Source organism: Diceros bicornis, chromosome 14 (genome assembly GCF_020826845.1).
Source record: "Diceros bicornis minor isolate mBicDic1 chromosome 14, mDicBic1.mat.cur, whole genome shotgun sequence".
In the NCBI taxonomy this organism is placed as follows: domain Eukaryota; kingdom Metazoa; phylum Chordata; class Mammalia; order Perissodactyla; family Rhinocerotidae; genus Diceros; species Diceros bicornis.
The window spans coordinates 46,756,730-46,784,004 of record NC_080753.1 but is presented as its reverse complement, the minus strand read 5'-3'; the positions used below and the strand labels follow the sequence as shown (position 1 = coordinate 46,784,004).

Sequence of the window (27,275 nt, the reverse complement as noted above, 5' to 3'; positions counted from 1 at the left end):
TAATTCTTTGCCTACACCCTGTCAAAAGTTCAACTATTAGGACTTCTTAGAAGAGTGTACATTGTGGAGAATTCCTGCTATCTTTCTTTTTTCAGAAAGTTGGTGGGTTTTTTTTCACTTTTAACAGGTTTATTGTAGGTGTAATTTAGATACCATGCAATATGTACCCAACATAAGTGTATAGTTTGAAGATTTTTAGTAAATTTGTACATTTGTTCAACCATCATCACAATTCAGTTTTAGAATGCTTTAGTTATTACAAAAAGTTTCTTAATGCCTATTTGGAGTCAATCCCTACTCCCACCCCCAGCCCCAGGCAACCACTGATCTGTTTTCTGTCTCTATAGTTTTCTTCTTGTAGAAATTTCATATAAATAGAATCAAACAAAAGTAATCCTTTGTGTCTTCTTTTTTTTACTTAAGAACGTTTTCAAGTTTCATCCATGTTGGTGCATGTATCAATAGTTGGTTCTCTTTTATTTATAAGTAAATTTTCATTGTATAGATATGCCACATGTTGTTTATTCATTCACCAATTGATAGACATTTGAACTGCTTCCAATTTGAAGCTGTTATGAAGGGTGCTGCTATAAAAATCCACATGCAAGTCTTTGTGTGGACATATGTTTTAATTTTTCTTGGGTAGATAACTAGAAGTAGACTTTCTTAGTCACAGTAAGTGTGTGTTTAACTTTTTGTGAAACTGCCAAACTTTTCCAAAATGACTGCACCATTTTAAATTCCCACCTACAGTGGATAAGGGTTTTAGTTTCTCTATATGCACACCAACATGGTTATTTTTTTAGTCTTTTTTCAATATAGCCGTTCTGTTGGATGTGTGGCATCTTATATGGTTTTAATTTGCATTACCCTGATTACTAATGATGTTGAGTAACTTTTTATGCAGTTATTAGCTATTTGTATATCTTCTTTAGTGAAATGTTGGTTAAAATCCTTTACCCATTATATAATTGTGTTGTTTATCTTCTTATTAGGGAGCTGTAAGAGTTCTTGATATATTTTGGATACAGATATTTTTATCAGATATATGATTTGCAAATATTTTCCCCCAGTCTATGGCTCATCTTTTTGTTTTCTTAATGATGTCTTTTCAATAAGTCCATTTTATCAATTTATTCAATTTTTTTTTTTTTTTTTTGGTGAGGAAGAGTGGCCCTGAGCTAAAACCTGTTGTCAATCTTCCTCTCGTTGCTTAAGAAACTGGCCCTGAACTACCATCTCTGCCCACCTTTCCTCTATTTTGTGTGAGGGATGCTGCCACAGCGTGGCTTGTTGAGTGGTATTGGTCCGCGCCCAGGATTTGAACCTATGAACCCCAGGCTGCCAAAGCACAGTACACCGAACTTAACCACTGTACCACCAGGCTGGCCCCTCAATTTTTTTTTTATAGGTTGTGCTTTTGGTGTTGGTGTTATAGCTAAGAAAGTTTTGCCTAACTCAAGATCACAAAGATTTTCTTCTATATTTTCTTCTGGAAGTTTAGTAATTCTAGCTCTTACATTTAGATCTATGATTCATATTGAAGTACTTTTTGTGTATAATGTATGGTAAGGGTCTAATAAGTTCATTTTTCTGTGTGTATTTATATGGTATCCAGTTGCTCCAGCACCATTTATTGAAAACACCGTCTCCTGCCCTCACTGAATTTCCTTGGCAATTTTGTTGAAAATTAATTAGCCATAAATGTTTGGGTATATTTTTGGACTCTCTATGTTGTCTCATTGATCTATCCTTATGGTGATACCACACTGTCTTGATTATGGTAGCTTTATAGTACCATCCATTCTACCAACTTTGTTCTTTTTCAGAAACGTTTTGGCTATTCTAAGTCCTTTGCATCTCTATAAGTTTTAGAATCAGCTTGTCACTTTCTACAGAAAAACATGCTGATATTTTGATAGCAGTTGTATTGAGTCTGTATATCAATTTGAAGAGACTTGCCATAACAATAATAAAATCTTCTAATCCATGAAAGTTATATGTTTTTCTGTTTATTTAAATATTATTTAATTTCTCTCAGCAAATTTTAAGAAAATCTCTTTAAATTCTCTGTTTCTTGAGTACAGGTCTTGCTCTTCTCAAATTTATTAAGTATTTTTTATGTTATTGTGAATGGAATTGTTTTCTTAATTTCATTTTCTGATTATTCATTACTAATATATAAAAATACAATTGAGTTTTGTATAGTGATCTTTAGCTTTGCTAAATTCACTTATTCCAGTAGGTTCATTAGATTCTTTAGATTTTCTACGTTCAAGATCATGTCAGCTGCATAAAGAGGACAGTTTACTTCTTCCTTTCAACCTATATGCCTTTAATTTCTTTTTCTTGCCCTTCTTCACTGACTAGAACCTCAAGTAATAAGTTGAATTGAAGAAGTGAGAACAGAAATCCTTGCCTTGTTGCCACTCTTAGTGAAAAAGCATGCAGTCTTCCACCAATAAACATAATAGCTGTAGACCCTTCATCAAGTTGAGGTAGTTTCCTTCTACGTTTATTGAAAAGTTTTTATCATGAATGGGTGTTGGATTTATCAACTGAATTTTCAGCATCTACTAAGATCACAATAGGGTTTTTAATCCTTCATTCTTTTAATGTGGCTTATTGCATTAATTGATATTTGCATGTCAAGCCAACCTTGATTCCTGGTGATGATAATACAGTCCTTTTTGTATGTTTCTGGGTTCACTTTGCTAATATTTTGTTAAGAATTTTTGTCTGTGTGTTTGTGAGGGATATTGTTCTGGAGTCTATTTCTAATCTCTTTCTCTGGTTTTCATACAGGCTACTGCTGGATTTGTAAAATGAGTTCCTTTCTCATTTCTCTTTGAAATAGCTTGTAGAATTCATTTTGTTCTTTCTTAAATGTTTGATAAAATTCACCAGTGAAGCCATCTGGGCCTGGATAGTTTTGTGTTGTTTTCTTTTGATGGAAAGATTTTTAATTTAAAATTCAATTTTTGTGATAAATAAAAGGCTATTCAGATTTTCTGTTTTTTCTTGAGTCAGTTTTTATAATTTATGTCTGTCAAAGAATTTGCCCATTTCATCTAAGTCTTTATTGGCATAAAATCATTCATAATATACCCTTAATATCCTTTTAATGTTGATAGTGTCTGTAGTGCTGTCTCCTCCTTTATGTCTGAAGTTGGTCATTTGCGTCTTTTTTCTTCTCGGTCTAGGTAGTAGTTTGGTAATTTTATTGATTTTTTTCAAAGATGCACCTTTATTTTTATTGATTTTTCTCTATTTTCTATTTCATTAATTTCTTATTTTACCTTTATTTGCTTTCTTTATCTTACTTTGTGTTTGATTTGCTCCTTTTTTACCTTCTTGAGATGGAAGCTTAGATTATTGAGTTTGCCTCTTTCCAACACAGACATTTAAATCTAGAAATTTTTTTCTAAGCACTGCTTTAGCTGCATCCCATTTATTTATATATGTTATGGTTTTTTTCCATTCAAGTTTTTTTTTCCCCTCCCTACCTCCAATTTACTTTTCCTGGAAGTATTGAGTAATTATCCTGGAGTTAATCTCCAAAGACTGAAAAGCATTTCTTTTAATCATGTATTTTGCTTATGCCTAATAATTTTAACAGGTCTGATCTTTTTTGTGATCGTTTTTACCTTTTTCTTTTGGGATAAATGGCAGGTGTGTTAGTCTTACTTTTTTCACAGATGAAATTTGAAGCTCATAATTTATTGATCTAAAGAATGAAGTAGAATCATCCTTTTTCATATTTTTGCCAGTAAAACACCAAATTGCAGGTGAAAATCTTGAGATGAGTTAAAGTACAACATTTTAAGTAGTATTTCAAATATAACATGGGGTGTATGTATATGTGTATTTTTATTCAAGGTAAATAATTAAGGGTTAAAATATTGGAGGCTTTCTTAAATCCTAACCTAGGGTCAACAAACAGGTAGGACTTTCCTCACATGTCCCTGATAGATGCATAATTGGAATCTTTCTCATTAATTCCATTCCCGAGTTACTTAATGAACCCATTTCGCCAGTAAATAGCTTAAGTCAGAAAAAATAATGGGTCAAAATTTCTTTGTTATTTAAGCTAATTGAACATTTTTTTCATTTTCATCTTTCTTTCAGAATTATTCTCTAGTACTACTATGAAAACGTAAATATAGAAGGTCTTTTAAATTTTAAAAACACGTAATACTTAGTAATTATATTCACTAGACTCACAGCTTCAATAAATTTGTGGAAATAGTCATTTTTAAAAATTTCAGCATTTTGAAAATTCATAGCTTCTCAAAAACAGCATTTCTCACAATTAGCATATTAAATATTTGGATTAATATTCTATTTTACACCCCTTATAATTTCCTTCATAGCCACTTAAATCAATTGTAATTAATTTAGAATTTGGTCCACTTCAAACTTCTTTGATTTTCTCATGTTCCAAAAAGAATTATTTACTAGGCAAAATAACAGTGTAAATATGAGATTTTTTAAATTGGTTCACCTAAGGAGCCAAATTGTTTTCAAGAACATAAGTTGCCTCATTTGCATATATAAAATTAGTGTATAGATGAGCTTCATCTAACATTAAAGTGCAGTCTCTACTTTGGAAACATTTTATAGACAATCAGTTTATATTCTTATATACTTTCAAACCAATTAAACTGCTTTTACTTTTAAATACTGACTAACATAGATCTTTCATTAATTCCTAGGGGCCCCCCCCATCAGTCCACTTTTTGTATGGATGATCAAACATATCCATGCATTGAACATCCCCTTTCCTTAACATTTATGATGACTCCTGTAAAGGTTTGTCCTTTCTTTTTTCTGTGGACCTTAAGGCCAAAGTAAGCAGGTGTTGCATAATACTGAGCTCAACTGTATTGGATCAAGAAGGATGGGGGGTGGGGGGAATCAGTAAGGTACTTTCCTTTGGGAATAACCCATAATCTAGTGCCAAGTTCATTCCAATTCATAGCCTAGGACAATAACCAATTGTCTTTGTTTCTGCAGTATTTCACGGGCAGTTTCTAAGATATTTTTTTAATTTCCTGGGGGGGAGATGGCCTCTTCTCTGTCATTTCTGTTGTGATCTGTTACTTTTATTTTTAGTTGTGGATTTCTTGTTCAGGAATAGTTATAAGTCAAGTGTGAAAATTTGCTAATTGAAGTTATTGCCATAATTTTTCCATTCTACATGCTTTAGTAACTCTAGAAATGGTCTTTTGATCTACAACTTACTGTAAAAGCATATGATTTTTATGATTTTCAGACATACTTTTGATAATGACCCTTAAAGAAGAAAAAATGTTTTATATCACAATAAACATTAAAATTGTCTTTTTTCCCAAATACACTGTTTAATTTTTCTCTATGCATATTGTATCTTTTTCTCTCTCTTATCGCAGAGAAAAGTTCCAGTCCTTGTAAGTTATCTTAGATTAAATCAAATTGATAGCTAGATGAGACTAAGTAGAAATCAATAAAGAAATATTTAAAAAAATAAATTTGTCATTCTTCTTTCACATAGGCATTAAGGTATTATGCAAACAAGATACGGAAGCTGTTATTTTTATGAAGCTGTTTGTATTAAGGCATCCCATAATTTGACTTGGCTCATTGTTACATCCTTTGCTCTCTCTTATGCCCCCAAATATCCAATGTATCTTAATGAGATAAACAGTTTTATTCATCCATATAGTCCTCCTTTTAGGTGATAAAAAAATTAATATAGGTAGGTATTCTATGATTTGAAATGTTTGAGGCTATTTTTCCTGTTGTTCATGGATTCAGAATAATATTGTAGTTTGAATACTGTTAATGTTACTTTGTTGTTATACTGTTAATATACAATAGAATGTTGTAGCATACTTATGGAGATACTCAACGGCTGCAGAGAAATAAATTCCAAGATGCTAACTTTTGGGCCTATTAGAAATCAAGGCAGCTTGTTACCTAATCATTTTATGATGAAAAGCTTTTAGTGCTTTACTCTTAAATATTAAAGAGCAGCAAGAATTACTTTGTTCATAAAAAGTCTCAACCATGAATAAGAGGGACCAAAATACAAGCACCTGGAGGAAATAGACACAATTGCAGTGAGCAGAGGAAAAATTGAGGAAAAGTTTATTGATATCCTCAGAGAGATAAAAAATGTTGCATCTCGGGGCTGGTCCGGTGGCGTAGCGGTTAAGTGTGCCCACTCCGCGTCAGCGGCCCGGAGTTTGCAGGTTCGGATCCCGGGCGCGCACCGATGCACCGCTTGTCAAGCCATACTGTGGTGGCGTCCCATATAAAGTAGAGGAAGATGGGTATAGATATTAGCCCAGGGCCAATCTTCCTCGGCAAAAAGAGGAGGATTGGCATCGGAAGTTAGCTCAGGGGTGATCTTCCTCACACACACACACAAAAATGCTGCATCTCTAAAACGAAAACAGTATGCTGTGAAAAGGAAAATTGACAAATGTGAAAGAGCTCTTAGAAATTTAAAATATGATATTCAATTTAATTTTTTCAGTAGAAGAATTGGAAGATAAACTCAAGTATATCTCCCAGAAAATGGAACAAAAGGACAGAGATGGAAAATAACAGTGAAAAAGCTTAGAGAATCAATCATTCAAAGAAGAGAAGTCCTGGAAAGAGAAAATGATTTTAAAAATAACATAGGAAAATTTCCTAGACCTAAAGACCTTAAATCTCCAGATTGTACCTTGTACAAAGATTTAAATATCTAATCTGAGGCCTATCATGACATTTAAAAACATTGAGAATAAAATTAATATCCTGAAAGCTTTCAAAAAGAGAGTAGGACACGTGCATCAGAAGGAATTTGTACATCAGAGGGAATTTGGACATCTCATCAGTAACCTTGCCACTTAAAATCGAATGGAACAATACCAAATTCCAGTGGCTGATACTTTTCATTTTGGAGTGCTATGCACAGCCACACTATCAAGCCGTTGTGTGGATTAAGACATGTTCAGACATGCTACGACAATAACAACAAAATTTCCCTGGCACTTTTGATGACACTTCTGAAAGAATGCTCCAGCAGAATTAGGGAGAATAGAATAATCAAGAATTAGGAAGACATAGGATCCAGGAAAAAGGGGATTATAGAAAAGGAGACCAAGGAGCGACATTTAAGCATTACAGCTGGTTGATTATGAAAGCAACACACACTTGAAGAAAGTAGGAGTGGCATTTCTGGAGGAAAAAAAAATGGAACTGGTGAATTATATAATACATTGAGTGTTTGGAAAACAGTATTGATTTTTGATAGATCTAATGGAGCTTCTGGAAATCATTAGCATAGATACATAGAATATTAAGCAAATTTTTTAAAAAGAGTCAGTTATTAAATCTAGGAAAACTTCAACATTGTGGCAAAAGAAGACTTAATGAGAGTATGCCAATTGGCTCTGCAGTGAACAATATCTTTGCAGTTATACCAATGGAAATACTATTAATTTAACTAAAAATTGTGCGGTGATTATGTTGGGAGAGGAGAGAGAGAGTAGTTTAGAGAGGTAAATCCTCATTTACCATTATAGAGACGTCAGTAAATATTGCCTAAAACTCAGTAAATCTAGAAATAGCAAAATAAGCATCTATTTTAAAATATAGAAGAAAGAACAAAGAAACATCTGAGAAAGTTAAAAATGGGTATCTCTTGAGGATTACAGGGTGCTATTTTTTTTTTTCTTGGTAAGGAAGATTAACCCTGAACTATCTTCCATTGACAATCCTCCTCTTTTTGCTGAGGAAGATCAGCCCTGGGCTAACATCGGTGCCCATCTTCCTCTACTTTACATGTGAGATGCCTGCCACAGCATGGCTTGACAAGCGGTGCGTAGGTCCATGCCCAGGATCCTAACCCGAGAACCCCGGGCCGCCAAAGCAGAGTGCGTGAACTTAACCATACGCCACTGTGCTGGCCCGGAGCGGGGTGGGGGGGGGAGCTATTTTTTTCATAAACTTTTAGTATTTAGGGCTCTTTAAAACTATTTGCATATGTCTCTTTCCTAAAAACAAAATTTAATTTTATTTAAAAGGAATAATGGTATTTCCCTGACATAAAATGTCAGGGAAATAGAATAATTATGGATTGCAGTCAACTTTTTACATTTTGTCCTGTTATTTTCCAGAGTTCCTGGAATAACTATTGCTACAGATATTATCTGTGGTTTTCCTGGAGAAACAAATCAAGATTTTCAAGAAACAGTGAAACTTGTTGAAGAGTACAAATTTCCAAGCCTCTTTATTAATCAGTTTTACCCAAGACCAGGGACTCCTGCTGCAAAAATGGAACAAGTTCCAGCACAAGTGGTAAGATATTTTTAAGGTGTTGTATTTAGCCAGTACCTATAAAAATGCAGCTGTGTTGCCTACCTTAGCACAACTGGCTCGTGGTATAACTCTTAAGTTACAAAATATGGGGAGTTTTCAAAGTTGAGGTCAGAGGTGGGGGGACCTTGGGTGAGTTAAATGACCTTACACAAATAAAAATCACCTTTTTTTTCTCTTGAAGAGTGAGGTTCAGATGACACTGGGAAAAAAATTTTTAATTAATATGTAGTACTTAGCTATGTTTATAAGATAAATCCTTGGATGTTTCGAAATAAGGCAACATGTAAATTTCTGTGAGCAAAGGAGGCTTCATATTTACCCTGCTTCTTGAGAGTCCTTTTTCATAATTTGTTACTTGCTGGGGGTCCCATGTTTTCCTGCTTTTCCATGGGATAGATTTGATGCTTGCTATCTGTCTTATCTATTTCAAATATGTACTGCCTTTGCAGTGAACCTCAATTTAATTTCATTCTTACAAGTTCATAGATATATTAGAATAAGATGACTTAAAATAAATGTGAAAAAGTTTGAGATCCAGTAAAGGCAAACTGTTTCCCAGAATGCCCCCAAAATTAATGGCCTCAAACAAATATTTAGTTTCTAGATTTATTGGCTAAAGATGGAAAAATGTAAATAAGCCTTAAGAGAAAAGTAGAATTTGAGTGAAGATTTTCCACTTTGTTTCTAATAACTAAAAAGAATTATGCCCTACCATTAATTTTCCTCAAATGCTTTTATGAATAAATATTAAAGGGAATAACCCAGAGCTTGTTATTGTTTTCCTGTTATGCCATATGTGAGTATCAAACATATAAAATATAGATTCTTATTTCAACATTTGGTTGAAAAAGCGAATACATGTATGTTTTTTTGGTCTGCTTTTCCCCGTAAAACCAAAGTGAATATCATTCTTTGTTTTCCCAAAATTTTCTTCATTTTTATTTCACAAGTTTCTATGTATACAAGGATAAGAAAATACTTTCTACAGATAGACGGTTTAATTTTATTTCTAATTTACTCAATGAAAAAAGCAGATTATAGCACCACAGATAATTAACTTTTCGAAAACATAAAAGAAGTCAAATTAACTCATTTTTTATATCTAAATTATATTTATTATTGATGTATAGTTTACATACAGCAAAATTCACTCTTTGTGGTGTACAGTTCTTTGAATTTTGATAAATGCATACACTAGTATAACTATCACCATAATCGAGATAGAGAATGGTTCCATCAGCCCAAAAAAATTCCCTTTTACTTTTTTGTAGTCATCTAGTCCCTCCATCCCCAGCTCCTGGCAACTACTGATATATTGTCCTTATAGTTTAATCCATTCTTGTTTAAAGTTTACTTCTTTAATTAAAAAGTTTTTTGAACTATAACATACCTGCAGAAAAGTATACAGCTGTACATTTTCGTAAAGTGAATACTTCCATGTAAGCACCAGTCAGAACAAGAAATAGAACATTACTGGTACCCCAGAGGTCCCCGTTATGCCCTTCCCTTTACTCTCCTCTTCCATTCCTCAACAGAAACCGCTATTTCTTATTCTAACACCATACATTAGTTTGACCTGTTTTTAAACTTGATATAAATGAAAGAATTCATCAATTTTGGAATGTTTGGCTTTTTTTTTTTAACAACATTATATTGGTGAGACTAGTCTGTTTTTGCTAGTAGCTATAGTTCATCCATTTTCATTGCTATATAGTGTTCCATTGCATGCAAATCCCAATTTATCCATCCTACCGTGAAAGGAGAGTTGGGTATTTTCAACCTTCCAATATTAGTATTGCAACTAATACAGCTGTCAGCATTCCCATTTGTATCTTTTGTTCGACTCATGTATGTAAATATTTCTGCTGGGTTAGCTACTAGTGTAATTGCTGAGTCATAGGAAATACAGTTGATAATGCTTTACTATATACTGCCAAAGAGTTTTCCCAAAGAGTTGAATAAACTTACAGTTACAACAGCAATATATAAAAATGCTAGTAGCTCCATATCCTTGCAAATACTTGGCATTGTTATGTTTTTATTAGTAGCATTCTAATGAGAATGTAATGTAATCTAATTGTGGTTTTATATTTCCCTGTTAACTAATGCTATTGAATACTTTTTATATGTTTGTTGGTGATGTGGATATCCTTTTTCATGAAGTGACTATTCAGAGCTTTTGCCCATTATTTATGTAGTCTGGGTCCAGGTTGTTTGTTAGTCATGGTAATTTAAATATCTTCCTCCATTCTGTAACCAGTCTTTTCCCCGCTCTTAATGGTGTCTTTTGTAGAACAGATGTTTTTAATTTTAATATAGTAGAATTTATCAATATTTTTCTTTTTGTTTTAGTGCTTTTTTGGGTTCTATTTAAGATTTCCTTCCCCACACTGTCATGAAGATATTTCTCAATGTACTCGTCTAGAAATTTTATGATTTTGCCTTTTACTTTTAGATTTTCAATCCAGCTGGAATTTATTTCTGTTAAAGGTATGAAGTATGGCGGTCAGGAGTTTTTTTTTCCTATAAGGCTATCCGTTTGAGTCAGTGCCACTTATTGAATATCTCATCCTTTCCCCACTGCTCTGCCTGGTCACTTTTATCGTAAATCAAGTGTCTGTATTGTGGGTCCGTTCTAGAACTTTATTCTGTTTCCTTTGGTCTGTTTTCTTGGTCTTTCCACCAGATCACAAAATTAATTACCATAGCTTTATGGTAAGTCTTGATATTGACAGTGTAAATATTTCAACTCTGTTTTTTCTTGAAAATTGTCCTAACTGTTCTTGGTCCTTTGCCTTTCTGTGTTTGTCAACTTCCACCAAAAGTCCTGCTGGAATTTTGATTGAGATTTTATTGATTCTATGGATCATTTGGGGGGAAATTGACATTGTAATAATATCAAGTTTTCCATCTTTGAATGAAGCATATCTTCTTTATTTTAATCATCTCAAATTTCTCTCAGTAATGCTTTGTAGTTTTCTGTATACAAGCCTTGCATATCATTTATTAGTCTTATTCTTGCATGTGTGTTCCTTTGATACTATTAAAATGATTGATTTTCATTTTTTGTTGTTGCTCTTTAGAAATATGATTGATTTTAATACATTTATCTTTCACCCATCAACTTTACTAAATTCACTTATTAATTCTGACAGTTTTCTGTAGGGTTATTTTTTTTCCAGATGTTTTTATGTATACAATTATGTCATCTACTAATAGTCATAGTTTTATTTCTTTCTTTCCAATCCTTATAACTTTTATTTCTTTTTCTTGTCTTATTGTGCTGGCTGGGACCTCCAATACACTGTTGAATCGAATTGCACATCTTTCTCTTCTTCCCAAACTCAAGGGGAGAGTTTTCAGAATCTCACCATTCAATATAAAAGTTAACTGTAGTTGTGGGATTAGGGAAGTTCTCTGTTCCTAATTTACCAAGAGTTTGTATGTTTGTGTATGTGTGTGTTTTAATCATGAAGAGAATTGAACTTTATCACTTGCTTTCTCTTTATCTGTTGAAATAATCATATAGTTTATTTTTTGTGCTAATATTGTGAACTATACTGAATGATTTTCAAGTGTTTAAATCAACCTTGCATTCCTAGGATAAACTTCATTTGGTCATGATATATTACTTTTGATGTATTATTTCAGTCAATTTGCTAAACTTTTGTGAAGAATTTTTGCGTCTTTGTTCATGGAGGATTTTGATTTGTAGTTTTCTTGTAATGTCTTCTTAATGTTAGTATCAGAGTAATGTTGGCCTCAGAATGAATTGGGAAGTATTCCTTCCAGTATATTTCTCTGGAAGAGTTTGTATAGAATTTGTATTATTTCTTTCTTAAATGTTTGATAGAATTGTCTAATGTGGTACAATCAGCTTTGCATAAAATCAGCTTTCAGATGCTTTTTTTTTCCTCTTGCCTGTATCTTCTAAACATAGCCCCTTAGCATATTCCTTACATTTTTAGACTTTAGTAACCCAGGCCTGGCATAGCAGAACCTTTTTTTTTTTTTCAGACTTTATATTTTAGAGCAGTTTTAGGTTCACAGCAAAATGGAGTGGAAAGTACATAGAATTCCATATATTCCCTGCTCACACACACTTCCAGCCCTCCCCAATATCAGCATTCCACATGTCATTATCACCCAAAGTCCATAGTTTACATTACATTTCACTCTTGGTGTTGTACATTCTATGGGTTTAGACAAACATGTAATGACGTGTATCCGCTATTATAGTATCATACAGAATAGTTTCACTTCTCTAAAAATCCTCTGGTGCTCCACCTGTTCATCCCTTTCTCCCGCATAACGGCTGGCAACCACTGATATTTTTACTATCTCCATAGTTTTGCCTTTTCCAGAATGTCCTATAGTTGGAATTATATTGTATGTAGGCTTCTCATATTGGCTTATTTCACTTAGTAATATGCATTTAAGGTTCTTCCATGCCTTTCCATCGCTTGATAGCTCCTTTTGTTTTAAAATAACAGAAATTTATTGTCTCACGGTTCTGGAGACTGGAAGTCCAAAGGCAGCCCTCTGCTTCCTCTGGACCAGGTAGAGGAATCCTTCCTTGCAGCTTACTAGCTTTGAGTGGTTTGCTAGTAATATTTCTCCTTTGCTTGCAGCTGCATAATTGCAATCTCTGCCTTCATTGTCACTTGGTGTCCATGGGTGTCTCTGTCTTCACATGGCTGTCTTCTTACAAGGTCCTCAGTCATATTAGATTAGGGATCCACCCTACTCCTCATCTTAAACTAGTTACATCTGCAATGACCCTATTTTGATTTTAGGTCACATTCTGAGGTGCTGGGGGTTAGGACTTCAACATGTCTCTTTTTGGGGAGATACAAGTCAATCCACAACACTTCTCTACTTCTTTCTGTAATTATGCTCTAGGTAAAAACCATAGCCTGGAAGAGGCTCATCTTTATGAAATTCAGAAAGTTAAATAAAGGTAATTAAGCATTAATAATGAAACTTTAGAGATCTGCCATCAAAGAGAGGATATAAGATGTGCATTGAGTCTTGGTTCTCCTAAATTTATCAGAAATTAATAATTGTCTGCTCTCCCTGTCTCAGGAAGTTAGTGAAGCTGCTTAAGCTACTAAACTTCACTAAAATAAAGCACTGCTACAAAATGGATAGCAATTCTTTCTTATCTAATTTATTTCCCATTTCCTTGCCAAAAAAATCAACAATGAAAGTAGAATCTAACCCGTTATTTGAAGAGCACAAGACCAGTTGCTTTCAAACAACAGCTTTTTATTCTGGCTTTAGAATGCCTCTTTGTGAAAATACATTGTTTTCTTAGATGTATTTTGTTTCCAGTAAAATCAAGCCCCACAAGTGTTCTTCCTCCATAAAGGACATAAATAATATCAGTATACTTTCCCCTTCCTTTATAACTACTTTACATGAATACCAGTATTAATATAAATAAATTCCCATGTTTTTAATGCTTTATAGTAGTGCTCTAATAAATGAACTAAACTGTTTGTTTTTCTTAATCATTTAAATCACCAAATGGGTAAAGCACCGTTCAGTTGAGTTTTGCATTTGCATAGATGGGAGGGGTGGATTTTTTGCCAATCCTGCTAAAAAGAAGAGTATAACCCACTGAAATTTACAATGAAAATAAATTATTCAATATATTTTCATGAACGGGCTAAACTAAAATTTATTTTTTTCTTAGCTTTTGCAAGATTATTAATTTATAAGAGATTTAATAGTGAGATCACCTAAGCCAAATGAGAGTGACCTTAGACGTTTAGATGAAAGGTCAAATTTGCATGTTTATATTTTCTATTCCATTGAGTCTTCTTTCATTAGTCTTCATTAATCTTAAGTAATTCTAATAGTATTTTTAAATTTTTAAGTGGCTGAGGTTCTTAGTCTGCCTAGAAAAGGTCACTTAAGTGTAAAAAGTCTTTTGATCCTTAGCTATCAATTCCAGATTTTCTTTTTAAGGAAATTTTGATGAAAAATAATGGAGTGATGAAATCTTTATTTTGAGTCCTATGACTTGAAAAAAAAAAAAAAAAACTTTAGGTGATAAGAGTGGCTGTTGGAATGTTTGTATTAGTTTAAAATGTTAATTGTGATATTAAATCCATCTGCTAGCTTGTCTGACATCTTGGAACCACAGAGTAAAGATAATGTCTTTAAATGTATGTCAGCATAAAAGAATCATAACTCCTGCAATTCCTCCAATATTACCCTAGAGATAACGAGGCCACAGTAGACACTTCCTGCCTCAGCCCTCAGAGTGTGAGTGCATGTTCCTGAGAAGGCTGGAGGCACATCCTTGGGTAGATACAGGCAGCTTCGCTGAAAATGTCCACAGTAGATTTCACTGTGAGGGAGTGAATTTTTGCTGGAGATATTCAAACCAAGGCAAGGTGACCACTTGGAATAGATGTGAATGAGGAATGTTCTTAAATCATATACAGAAGCTTATTCAGTGGCATATAATGGCTCTCCCAAATCTAGAGCCTATGATTCCAGGACATACTTTATTTTGAAAAGCAAAACAGAAATATAGCATATAGAGAGAGTTTTGTCACTTTCTCTAAATGTTTTTAAAACTTTTTGTTGTTTCTGAGTATGATCCTAAAGTTTAACAACTCAGTATTTTAGAGAACATCAAGTTGCCTTAATGGAAGGAATCCTGAACTTTTACCCTGCTTGATTACATAATTATATTACTACTTATACAGTCTCTGATTTTCAAATTAAACTTTTTCTTTGGGGGAGATGAAAAAAATATTTTCAAGAGTTTTTACATTCTAGATTATTAAGTATATTTTATTCTAAATTGATTTCCAAACATACCTGTAGGGGAGCCCCTTTCCTCAAGATCCTTTTCATTTTGACTTCTCTTTTTAGAAGGAATATCTTAGGATTCTTACGCAATTAATTATAGTTGATCTCTCCATTTGGTCTTTTTAATTCCTATTTTCTAGACACATCATTTCTCTTTTTATTTCCATTTTTCATAGACTTTTTAGCCTGACTATAGTTTTGTTGTATATAGATTTCAGCAGACCACTTAACAGAGTCTTTCATGGTGACTCTGTAGTAAAAATAGGGAAGTGTGAGCTAGATTATATTCCAGAGAGGTGGCTGGGAACCTCCTACCTTGTGTAAGTTTTTATACAGATGATATTCATTTAACAAATGGAGAATTGAATTTAATGATCTCTAAGATGCCTTGAAACTCTTAATAATCTTTGATTCTCTATTGTGTGGTTTTAAGGCCGCCTTTCAAATCACATTTAAAAGTGCTGGTGCTTTCTTTTTCTAGATCATTGGCCTAAATATGTTATCTGCATTTCCCAGTTCTTTCACCTTTTACTTTATAATGTATCTGATCACTTTTTGTTTGACAATCAATTAACTGACTTTTAATTGAATGTGAACTGAGAATACTAAAACTTAATAATTAAATTAGTTGTTTATGGGAGCTCAAAATGGCAGCAGTGAGATCAACTGTGGTAGAGAAAATAATGGGCCCCTAAAAATGTCCCTGTCCTAATCCCAAAACCTGTGAATATGTTACATGGCAAAAAGGACTTTGCAGATGTGATTAAGTTATTTGAAATGAGGAGATTATCGTAGATTATCTGAGTGGGTTCAATGTAATCACAAGAATTCTTAGAAGGAGGGACACGAGTTTAAAGTTAGAGGGAGAAGATGTGAGGACAGAACCAGAGATCAGTGTGATACACTTTGGAGATCAAGGACAGGACCATGAGCTAAAGAATGCAGGTGTCTCTAGAAGCTGGCAAAGGAAGGAACAGATTCTCCCCTAGATCCTCCAGAAGGAGCACAGCCTTGCCAACACCTTGATTTTAGCCCATAATACCCATTTTTGACTTCTCACCTTCAAAACTATATGATAACAAATTTGTGTTGTTTTAAGCCACTAAGTTTGTGATAATTTGCTACTGTAGCAATAGGAAACTAAAATGCCAACTATGGAATATTTTGATCTGAGAGCATTGTCTGGCTTTTTGAGACAGCTAAATTAATTGATCTTTCAGCCCTTTATGCTACTCAGGGTTTGCTGTGCCACTAGATGACACATGTTCGTTCCTAGGTCTATGAAAACTTAGACTTGATGCTACCCAACAGCACAATAATCTTTAGGCCTACTCATAATGACCTGACAAAAATAATAAGAGTTAACATTTATTTAGCAATCAGTATATGTCAGACATTGTTCTGAGTACTTCATATGTCTTATCTAATGCATTCTCACAACTTTGTGAAGCACCATTATTATAGTCCTCTTGTGTATGAGGAAGCTGAGGCTCAGAGTGGTGAATTCACTTGCCCAGGATCACACAGAGAAGCCCCTACCTCTCCACCCTTATATCTTGCCATTCCTTCCGATACACTTTATGCTCCCACAACACCTGGCTGCTTGTAGTTCCCAGCATGCCTTTGTGTTCATCTCTTCTGCCTCAAATTTCCTAGAGGGAGCAGCATGTGACGAAAACTGGGAGTCAAGACAACATGGGACGTTTAATGAGCATACAACACATGATACTTGGGGCAGTAACGTGTGTTAGAGTGTTTTGTTTGTTTTTGGTGGGAGTGGCAGGGAGAGTGGAGGGCAACCCCCAGGTGTAGGTTCTTGTTAGTGAATGAGCCAGGAGCTATAGGCAAGGCTTAGACTGAGATGGCCTTATAAGCCATGTTAAATCGTTGTAGACTATCCTGTGAGTCGTAAGGAGCTACTGAATAGCAGTGATCGTGTGTTTGTTTTTGGAAGCTCATTCTAGGTGCAGTAGAGAGGGAATAAAAGAGTCAGAAAGCTCAATTAGGGGATTGTACAAGACAGGTTTGGAAACTAATACGTGGATTTAAGAAATCTCTATGACTTATTCCTGAGACCATTGATAAATATTCTTCTTTTGAACTTAATAATTTTAAGTCCTGGACTTAGCTACATGTCAGCAAAGTTATTCTGTCTTCAGTGGAGAATATTAATTTACTCTACAGAAGGTCACTTCATTGGCTTTTGATTGACTCCAGGCTCACAAATCAAATATTGGTAGGTCAGAACATTTTATAAGGACCCGTGAACATGCTTAAAATTTAGAGTATTACAATTTGTTTCTGCTTTTTGTTCCTGCTGGTGCTGTTGATGCTCTATTTCCTAATGGTCGTGAGATTGCTCCCTGGACCAGGCCTGGGCCTCTTCTACTCCAAAGGAGAAACGCCAGCCCCTCCAGCCCCTGCCATTATCTGCTCTCTGTCTCTCCTCCCACATGCTTTTCTCTCTTCCTAAACTGTTTCTACATGGCAGTCACAGGATGGGCTTTTTCCTTGTAGCCTCTTTATCTTCCTTTGTGTTTTTGTTGTTCTAAGCACCATAAGATAAGCGTTATCAGTTGTGTGTGTGTGTGTGTGTGTCTGTGTCTGTGTCTGTTTGAACCTGTAGAATATTATCTGGATTTGGGAACATTTGAAGAAGCAGGAGTTCTGATTGGATCATTTGGTTTTTTAAATCCTTTTTAAACTGAACATTTCCTTTTATCCTACTCTCACACTAAAAGACTAAAGGAAAAGGGGATGATAATGTTTGGAGCTTTGAAGAATGTGGAAATAACAAGAATTGTTAAGTCTCAGCTGCACAGAGGGAAGTGTGCCAATGCTGATGATACCTTGGCATTGCCACTACCGGTGCATTGCCCTTTGGTGGTCTACCATCTTGAACCTGAAATGTTAGAGAATTTAACAAATGTGATTAATTTGGAGTAAATCGAAGCAGAGTGTCTCATCAAGATCTGATGAAAGAAAATAAGTGCTGTTTCTAAAACGGAAGTGGTCCTGGGGGTATAAAAAGCATGCATGGATGTGGGCTGATGTAGTACCTCAAAACCCCAAAACGTGTACGAGGGACCCAGTGAAACACCACAGGAGAGAGGTGGCACCAGTGAGACCCCTATTAGTTTTTACTGCCACAGGTGATTTTTTCAAAGAGCGGCCTCCTGAAGCCTCTCAGCCTGAATCATTCTTGCAGAATATCCCAACCTTCTCTCAGTATACCTCACTGTTCTCCCTAATTTTCTGACCTCTTGCCTCCCTGCCACAGAGCGCTGCCTAACTTTTCATCAAGTCTGGATGTGACATTGATGAACTGAATTCCATTATCATGTAAATCAGCTTTGTGTAGTTAAACCCACAGGGCAGGATATGTACTAGACATGTGTAGACTGTAACTCCAGGATGGAGCCATGGTTTTGGGGGATTGGTTTCTGTTCAGGATACAGATAAGAAAAGAAAAACCCAGATTTTTTTTTGATACCTAAAGCCCTTTCATATGACTCTTCTGTTAATTACAAGTAACTGCAAGAAAAAATCAGGGATGACCATACTTTAGAATCATGGTTTGTCTTGGGAATCTTAGTATTTCAAGTTTTCTAAAATAACCCAACTTTAGGACAATGAAGCATCAGATATGATTTGAGAGTCTTGAGTTCAGTGATAGCAATCTTAATTTGTACTTCATAGTGAGCTAATAGAAAATTTTTTTTAACTTTCTATAGGAAAAATACACTTACCTTGTTACTTATAATTGTTTAATTTTTTGCTTTCCTTTTGGCATTTATTTTTATCCTGCTACTTTTATGAATTTATAATTACCAAAACAGTAGGAAGACGTGTGGTTATCACTTTTTCTCTCAGATGGTGAATGGTGGTGGATATTAGAGCTGAGAAGGACTGAGTGAATTTATAGTAAGTAAAGAGAATATAAATTCTATTCCCTTGGAAAGTCATCTTTATTATATTTCAGTCTAACTTTTTCCAGTAGTGATTACATGCCTTATTTTATATAAGTTTCAGAAAAATTACAAGGATCTACATAATTCTTTTATGCCTTTTATATGAACTTGATTTATTAAAATTATAATATTCAATTTGAACTCACTTTTTATTACCTTAATAACAACTTTAGAAGTGAGTAGACTTTTTGGAGTAACTTCTAAAGATCAAGACCCTTGTAATGATCTATCTTATTTTTGATCTTATATTATTTTTTTCTCTGATAACTATGATTCATTAATAACTGTGTATTTATAAACCTTCCAAGGGACTTATAAGTATAGTTCCAAGTATTAGAACTAATGTTAAATGTGTATTTAGGTCAACAAAATATATTTGATGATTTAACATGACACTCTTTTTTAACTCTTGCCTCTGGAACCATGTTTATTTCATAATTAAGGACTAAGAGATCAAATATGAGCAGATAAACATTCAACTAGATAAAAATGTACTCTACTAGTTGTGTTCTATCTGAAATCTTATAATCTAAGATGAATGCCCTGATACTTTATCTTTGCTACTCATAATAAAGTACGTTTATAGAAGTGGTATATAAGATTAGAAGTTATAAGGGCAGGGAAAAGAAACTTCCATTGCTTGAATGTTAGTATGTGTCAGAACCAGTCTGTGCTTTTCAGGTACTTTGTCTCATGTTGTTTTTCCAACAATACCTTCGGGTATCTGCTGTTATTTTTGTACTTTGCAGATGAGTTAGCTGAGGCTCAGAAAAGTTAAGTAAACTTGCCCAAGGTTACATAACTGTGAAGTGAAATGCCTAAGACTTAGACTCCATTCTTTCTGACTCTTTGCTCCATGTTCTTATAAACAGTAAAGTGAATATTTATCCCAGAAATTCAAAATAATTTTAGAACATTTTGACCAAAGAACTGTTGGTTTCCAAAGTTGTTTTTCTATTATAGTAGTGATTTTTTATTTCTAGGCCCTAGAATATTTTTACACTTCTGAAAAATGATTTTAAACTTAAAAAAATGTTGTGAAAATAGTGCATCTCCAGTATACCCTTTACCAAGATTCATTACCTCTTAACCTTTTACTAAATTTCCTTTCTCTCAAGAGATAGATAGATAGATAGATAGATAGATAGATAGATAGATAGACAGACAGACAGACTGACTGACTGACTGACTTAAATGTAGACATTTTTCCCCTGAACAATTTCAGAGTAGATTACAGACATCTGCCCCTTTACTCCTTAACATTTAGTGTGTATTTCCTAAGGATGAGGATCTTGCATAACCACAATATTGTTATCAAATTCAGAAAATTTAACATTGATATAATGCTTTATCTAATCTACAGTTCATATTCCAATTTTGTCAAGAGTCTCAACAATGTCCTTTATAGCTGTTTTGGGGATATAGGACTTGGTCCAGGATCAGGTCTTGCATTTAGTTGTATATCTCTTTAGTCTCCTTTATCCTAGACAGGTCCTCAGCTTTTCTATCTTTCGTGATATATTGACATTTTTTTAAGAATGTTGGCCAGTTGTTTTATAGAATGCCCCTCAATTTGGGTTTGAGTTTTCCTCATGATTAGATTCATGTTATATGTTTTGCCCTGTTAAACTAAATAGATGATATGTCCTTCTCAGAATATCACATCTGGAGACAGAAGATGTCCTTTTGTCCTTATTGGTGATGTTAATTTAGATCACTTGGTTAGGGTGTTTTCTGGTTTCCCCACTGTATAGTTATCTATTTTTAGCATAAGAATTTTTAATCTCATGTAGTTAATAGGATTATAGAAGAAGGAAAAAGTAGCCCTTGAAAACTTAAAAATCTTAGTGGTTTAGTTCACACTTTCATTTTTATGATGGCTTGAACTGCCACATTTACGTGGTCTAAAAGATTTTTTGTTTCTTAGTTTGAATCTATTCTAAATCTTTGAATTATTTCTAACAGTTTTTAATCCTTAGACTATAATTTTTTAAACAAGATACTTTAAATTGAGTGTGCAGTGACAGAGAGAGGAAACTAAAATTGGAAAGGCAGAAATTTATTTCATTGAAGTACCTGTATATTTACATAGCAGGTACTACAGAGGTAGAAATTTCATCCTCAAAAATTATGCAGATCAAAAACTTGTTTTGGGTCAGAAGGAGCTAGGAAAATTCATGGATGAAATATCTTTAATTTTTAGGAGGAATTCATAGGTTTTGAGTGAAATATTTCTCCTGAAATACTATGACACTGACTCACCAACTATCTGGATATTAATCAGTATCAAAGGCATATTTTGGAGTCAAAAACCCCTCCATGTATCCTGTATCCCTTTACTGCCTTTCCTCTTGACCTTTGTTATCTGTGAAACCACAAAGTATCCTCTCAAACTACTTCCTGGATGCTTTGAACTTCTTTATTTTAGGACAAACAGATAAAAAGGTGGAGGAAGAATTCTACATGTAAATTTCAGTTGGTTCTGGAATCAAGCACAAAAACATATGATTGATGTCACTGGGGCCATTACGAAGTTAATACAAAGCCATAATTGATGGATCTTTTCCCACCTAACTAGATATTTGGTCTTAGCAGATAGCCTCAGGAGCCCCGAGGCCCCCCAGGGAGAAGCTCTCTTCATTCTTCTTACTAAGTTAACCCAGAATCAGTCAAATGCTATTAAAATGAAAATCAGTATGTTCTCCAAAGGTTTAAAAAGGTTATCCAAATGGATAATTTGTCAGGTACCTGAAATCCTATCCCATTAAAGAACTTAAAGACCACTGTGAAATAGTTTGATTTGGTTTTATCTTTCATTAGCAGCCAGAGTTATACAGGGGCAGATTGGAAGTTGGAAGAAGGCTCTCTGCTGGCACTTCTCACCAGTGTGCAGTTACCACAGCAGTCATACTGCCCATAACGACCAAAACATGGCTTTGGGGAGTAATTGAAGTCTCTTGATCACTTTGGCAATCAGAACTACTGCTATTTTAAAAATTATAGTTAACACTACAGTTAGGGGGCCGGCCCAGTGGCGCAAGCAGTTAAGTGCGCGTGCTCCACTGCGGCGGTCTGGGGTTCACCGGTTCGGATCCCAGGCGCACACCGACGCACTGCTCGTCAAGCCATGCTGTAGCCGCGTCCCATATAGAGTAGAGGAAGATGGGCATGGATGTTAGCCCAGGGCCAGTCTTCCTCAGCAAAAAGAGGAAGATTGGCAGATGTTAGCTTAGGGCCGATCTTCCTCACACACACACAAAAAAACTACAGTTAGGATAACGTTAATTAATTTACCTAGTATCAAATAAACTTCTATTTGCAAGGAACTGGACAGGTGCTGCACCACATATCAAGTTGATTCCTAGGTGTTCCTTACTCTCAAGCAGCATGTAGTCCAGAAAGAAAGAGAAAGATGATGTAAGTGGTGGTAATACAAGACAGTATGTCTTGGCTGCTGTAAGAGTGATACACAGGGCTGTTCAAGCTTGGTGGCTTGTGAGTGGGATAATCCAGATCAATGCCCAAAAAAGTAACTTTTAAGCTTACCTTTTCAGTATATTAATGATATTAGGAGTGAGGTACAAGATGTTTCTAGAAAATGATAAGCAATTTAGTTCCTCTAAAATGCAGGGTTTGTAGTGGACAGTGAGAAAGACCTTTTAGAAGGTGGTCTGGGGCCAGTCAAGGGAATTTTGACTCTAAAATCACACTTAGTCTCAGCCTCATCAGCCCTTGGGAATGTCCCTAGATAAAGATCACAAGCTGAGCCGGCAGAGGTACGTCATCGGTACTCCGTAGGCAGCATCCACTGTTTAGATGTTTTTGAGCAGAGGAGTGCCACAACTTCAGTAGTATCATAGGAAGATGAAATTAGCAGCAATATGCAGGATGCATCAGTGTGGAGAAAGGCTGCAGGCAGGAATTGAGAGGGTAAGGAAATAGTGTTGCCATGAGGTAAAAGAGGTCTAAGCTTTGGTGGTAAATATGAGAGTAGGCAAAAAAGAATGAACGAGAGAGACTTTGAAGGCAGAATCCCTGTAATTTGTAAACTAGGTGTATAGTGCTCACCATGTGCCAGGCGCTCTTTTGGTGTTTTAACATATATTGATTCATTTAATCTTCACAACAGCCCTGGGTAATGACCGTTCCTATCTCCATTTTACTTTTGAGGAAAGTGAGGCGCAAAGAGTGTAAGTAACTTGCTCAAAGTCACACAGCCATTGGTGGAGTTAAGATTTAAAACCAAGCATTCTGGCTCTATACTCTGCTCTCTAACCACTCTATCTATAATAATTATAGTGGCAAGGGAGAAAGAAAAGCAGTGCCTAAAATAAAGCTCTAAGAGGCTTAATTAAAATACAGAATCCTCGACTTCTATTTTAAATGTATAGAATTTTAGTGCCAAAATTTTACTCATTTAAAGGCAAAATGCTTTAACCAGCATGGCAACTTTAAAGACGTAGGAATCTGTGCTCACTGAGGCTTGGCGAGGAAAAATTATTTACCCAGTGCTTCATCCATGGTAGGGCCAAAAGGGGTGAGCGGACTGGGGCCCATAGGCAGACGCCAGTGCTGCTCTGGCTGTTACTAGGGTGTCTCTAGGTGTTTAGGGTCAGGCTCTGGCGTTGAGTCTCATCTCTAGCCTGCTCCCAGGCATCCCCCTTTGCTTTCCCAACAAGTCCCATGTTTTCTTTCACCCCAAGACCAGCTTCAGGTAAGATCCAGGGCTCTTCCTTGCTTTGCCCAAACTCCTTTTTCACTTTGACTTTTTGCTAATCTCTATTGAAAACAGGAGAAAAATAGAACAAAAACTTTGAGAAAATTTACAAAGTTTAAAAAATATCATAGTTCCTCATCTTTAATTCTTAACTATCTTGCTAGATCTAGATGTCATTGTCCTAAAAAAAAATTTTTTTCAGGAAACTTTTATGTATCAAGCATTGATTAGGATGGTATCCTGAACCTCTGTGACCTACTGACTCTCTTGCTTATTAATTAGTATGGTGTTTCTTCACTTGGCCATGTCTGTCTACTTCTCCTTCCAGAGGTCTTGTGGACTCTTTTCTTCCAGCATCTAAGCCTGACAAAACAATAAGTTGCATAAACTGCATGAAATTAAGAGTAAACTATGTGCCTGGTACACTTGGCGCCAAACATCATGGGAAATAGAATGAGATAGGGAAACTGTTTTTTATTAAAACTCTTCTAGGGGAGAGGAACTGTATGTGGGTTGTAACTAAAACTTTGAGAAGCACCTGAAATGGGGCTTCAGACTCCCAAAGGATATGCTTGTAACTGCCTTCTAAAGAAGGAGAGCTTAGTTCGCTTCAGGTCTTTTGATTTGCTGAGTGGGATGAATAAGCTAGGACACCACTCCCTATGTTGCTGTCTTCTACTCCCTCCCATATAGTGCTCAGCTGGTCCTCTCAAAACATCAAATATTTAAAGAATATTGTCCGTGGACACCAAATGAGTAGTTTATAAGAGACCTTCATCTATCCCTAATTCTGGATCAATGGTTCTTAACATTTTTTAAGAATCTGATTATATATATATAAAGAATTTACTATACCCACATATATGCACACACACACATACATATGCCCTCCTCCCAGCAAAAAGGTAATTTACCCAAAAATGTTAATTTGTTTTTGGAGTACATAGCTATCCTAAAACAATCCATGGGCCTATTAAGAACCAATGTGCGTAACAATTTGTGTCACCTGACTGGCTTACTCCTGTCTCAATTTACTTCCTGTCCACAGAACCACTTTAGGACATTTCCTCATAGATGGCGGGCACCAACAATGAATGCTTGTTGAATGAATGAAAGATTAAATGCAGGCTGATCACATAAATGCTGGATAAAGACACTAACTTTGAGAAATAGGTTCATTCATGAGAACAACATACTTCAACATCTGACTAGTGAATATGCTTCATATAAACCTAACATAAAAAAACAGGTCAAGAACAAAGATAGTACTTCCAGAATCTGGGTTCACAGAGATCTGGGACAGAATGAAAAAGAGACCACTCCAAGATTAGTGCAATAAGACCTGAAACTGGAGATGAATTCATAGAAACACTTTATAAATGGTACTTAAATATGATTGAAACGGTGCTCATTGTCTACAGGATAAATAATTGGATTTTTGTTGTTGTTGTTTTGGGTTTTTGGAGTGTGGGAGTTCCATCAGAATGTTATCACTATTTATAATGGAAAAAGTGCAGCTCAGTTCCAAACAACCAACTTAACAACAAAGTTATAGAGCATAACATAACTTGTTTAAAGGTTAGGAACTTCATTTATTATTTAGTAATTTCTTTCGTTAATGCTTGGTTCTACAATGCTGTTATTGTCTTGGAATTGAAACTATGTTACTAAGAGTCTCAAAAATTAATATGATATTAATATATTAAATGATACCTTCTACCTTGTCATTTGTGGATACTGAATCGTGCACTATACAGCCTTACAATATATTGTGCTTCTGGGAATTAAAACTGTAGCATTTATTTTTCTTGATTTTTAAAATAATGAAACAAAAAAGATAGACTGTCATTCTTTATGAAGATCAGTAGGTGGTGAGATGAATGCTCTAACATTCGCATACCTTGTGGAGATTCTAGAGGGAATTAAAAACTACACAGGAGTTTCTTGACCTGGGTTAGTCCGTCCATAGGCTTCCGAGGGTTTGGAAACCAACTGAAGTTGTGTGGAACAATGTAAGAGTCTATACAGTTTTTTTTTCTCGGGGAAGGGTCTCATTGGTTTTCATCAGATTCTTAAAGGGATCCTTATCCAACAAGAGATTAAGAACCAATTATATGACGTTAATGTCTCGGTTTAAGAAAACGAATAAAAAATAGGTGTTTTTTTATAACCTGTGTTAAAAAACAAAATTCAACTGAGTAAATGTTAAAGATCTTATGGGCTTTATTCAATGATTCATGAACAGGTAGCATCCAATCTGGCAGATAGAAAGGAACTCTGAGGAGCTCTACAAGATCAAAAACTTTTATAGGCAGAAAGGAGCAGGAACAAGAAAGTTATAGTAGACAAAAAAGCAAGTTGGTTATTGCAAGGTTGCTTTCCTTTAGGGGATAGCAGAGGTCTGTCAGGCAGATTACCTAACTAATGCTAATCAGGCGATTCCTGATTGACTGATTTAAGATTCCATTTCTAGGGGAACTGAAACTGTACTTGAGTCAAGTCTTGGTTTGGTGAGGTGGGGCTTAGCATAAACAACTCCATTTGGGGCCAGTTGTCTTGTTTTTAACACCTGTTTAATTGTTAAAATCATCAACGCTTAGTAGTCTTTTAATCTTGAAGGCCTGGAAAATGAACAGTTTAAAAATTAAACAAAAATAAACTTCTGTTTTCTGATTTTTAGGAAAAAAATCAAATGCCTGTGCCTTAAAAAATGTTCTTTCAGGCCCAGTGTTCTTTGGTAGACCCCACTTCAAGAAGTCTCCAAGTCTGATATATGGGATCCAAACTATGCATAAGGGCTGTGAAACTTAATGTTTCCTCATAATTTTTTTTAATTTATTTATTTTTTATTTTATCTTATTTTTTTGGTGAGGAAGATTGGCCCTGAGCTAATATCTATGCCAATCTTCCTCTATTTTGTGTGTGGGACGCCACCACAGCATGGCTTGATGAGTGGTGTGTAGGTCCATGCCCAGGATCCAAACCTGTGAACCCTGGGGCGCCAAAGTGGAGCCCATGGACTTAACCACCGTGCCACCGGGCTGGACCCTCCTCATCTTTTTAAAATGTGGTATTAAAAGATTTTGCCAACCCTAACTTGTAATCACGAGGACTGCCTTTATGATCCCTTTACAAACCCCCTCCCTTTTTTTTTTTTTTTACTCATTCAAAAAATATTTATTGAGTACTGCTATGTGGTTGACACTGCAGTGATGAGCAGTGTTGGCAAGACTCTCCTCTCATGGAGCTTATATTCTAGCGCAGGGAAGAAACCAACCAACAAACAAAAATCGGCAAAATACCAGAGGGTATATAGCAAATTAAAATAGATTAACATAATAAATAATGACTGAGTGGATGGATCGTTTGGGTTGATCAGCAAAGGCCTCTCTGTGGAGGTGATATCT

General features: G+C 35.1%; 1 protein-coding gene across 5 annotated transcripts in view; it reads left to right on the top strand.

Moving 5' to 3' along the window:
* The window catches only part of CDKAL1 (CDK5 regulatory subunit associated protein 1 like 1), a 639,139-nt gene that overhangs the window by 440,071 nt on the left and 171,793 nt on the right, over positions 1 to 27,275 (top strand). For all 5 annotated transcript variants that reach the window (XM_058555174.1, XM_058555173.1, XM_058555170.1 and 2 more), the window contains exon 12: positions 8,151 to 8,331. In XM_058555174.1, coding sequence (XP_058411157.1) covers positions 8,151 to 8,331 — 181 coding nt within the window. The remainder of the gene's footprint in view (positions 1 to 8,150; positions 8,332 to 27,275) is intronic.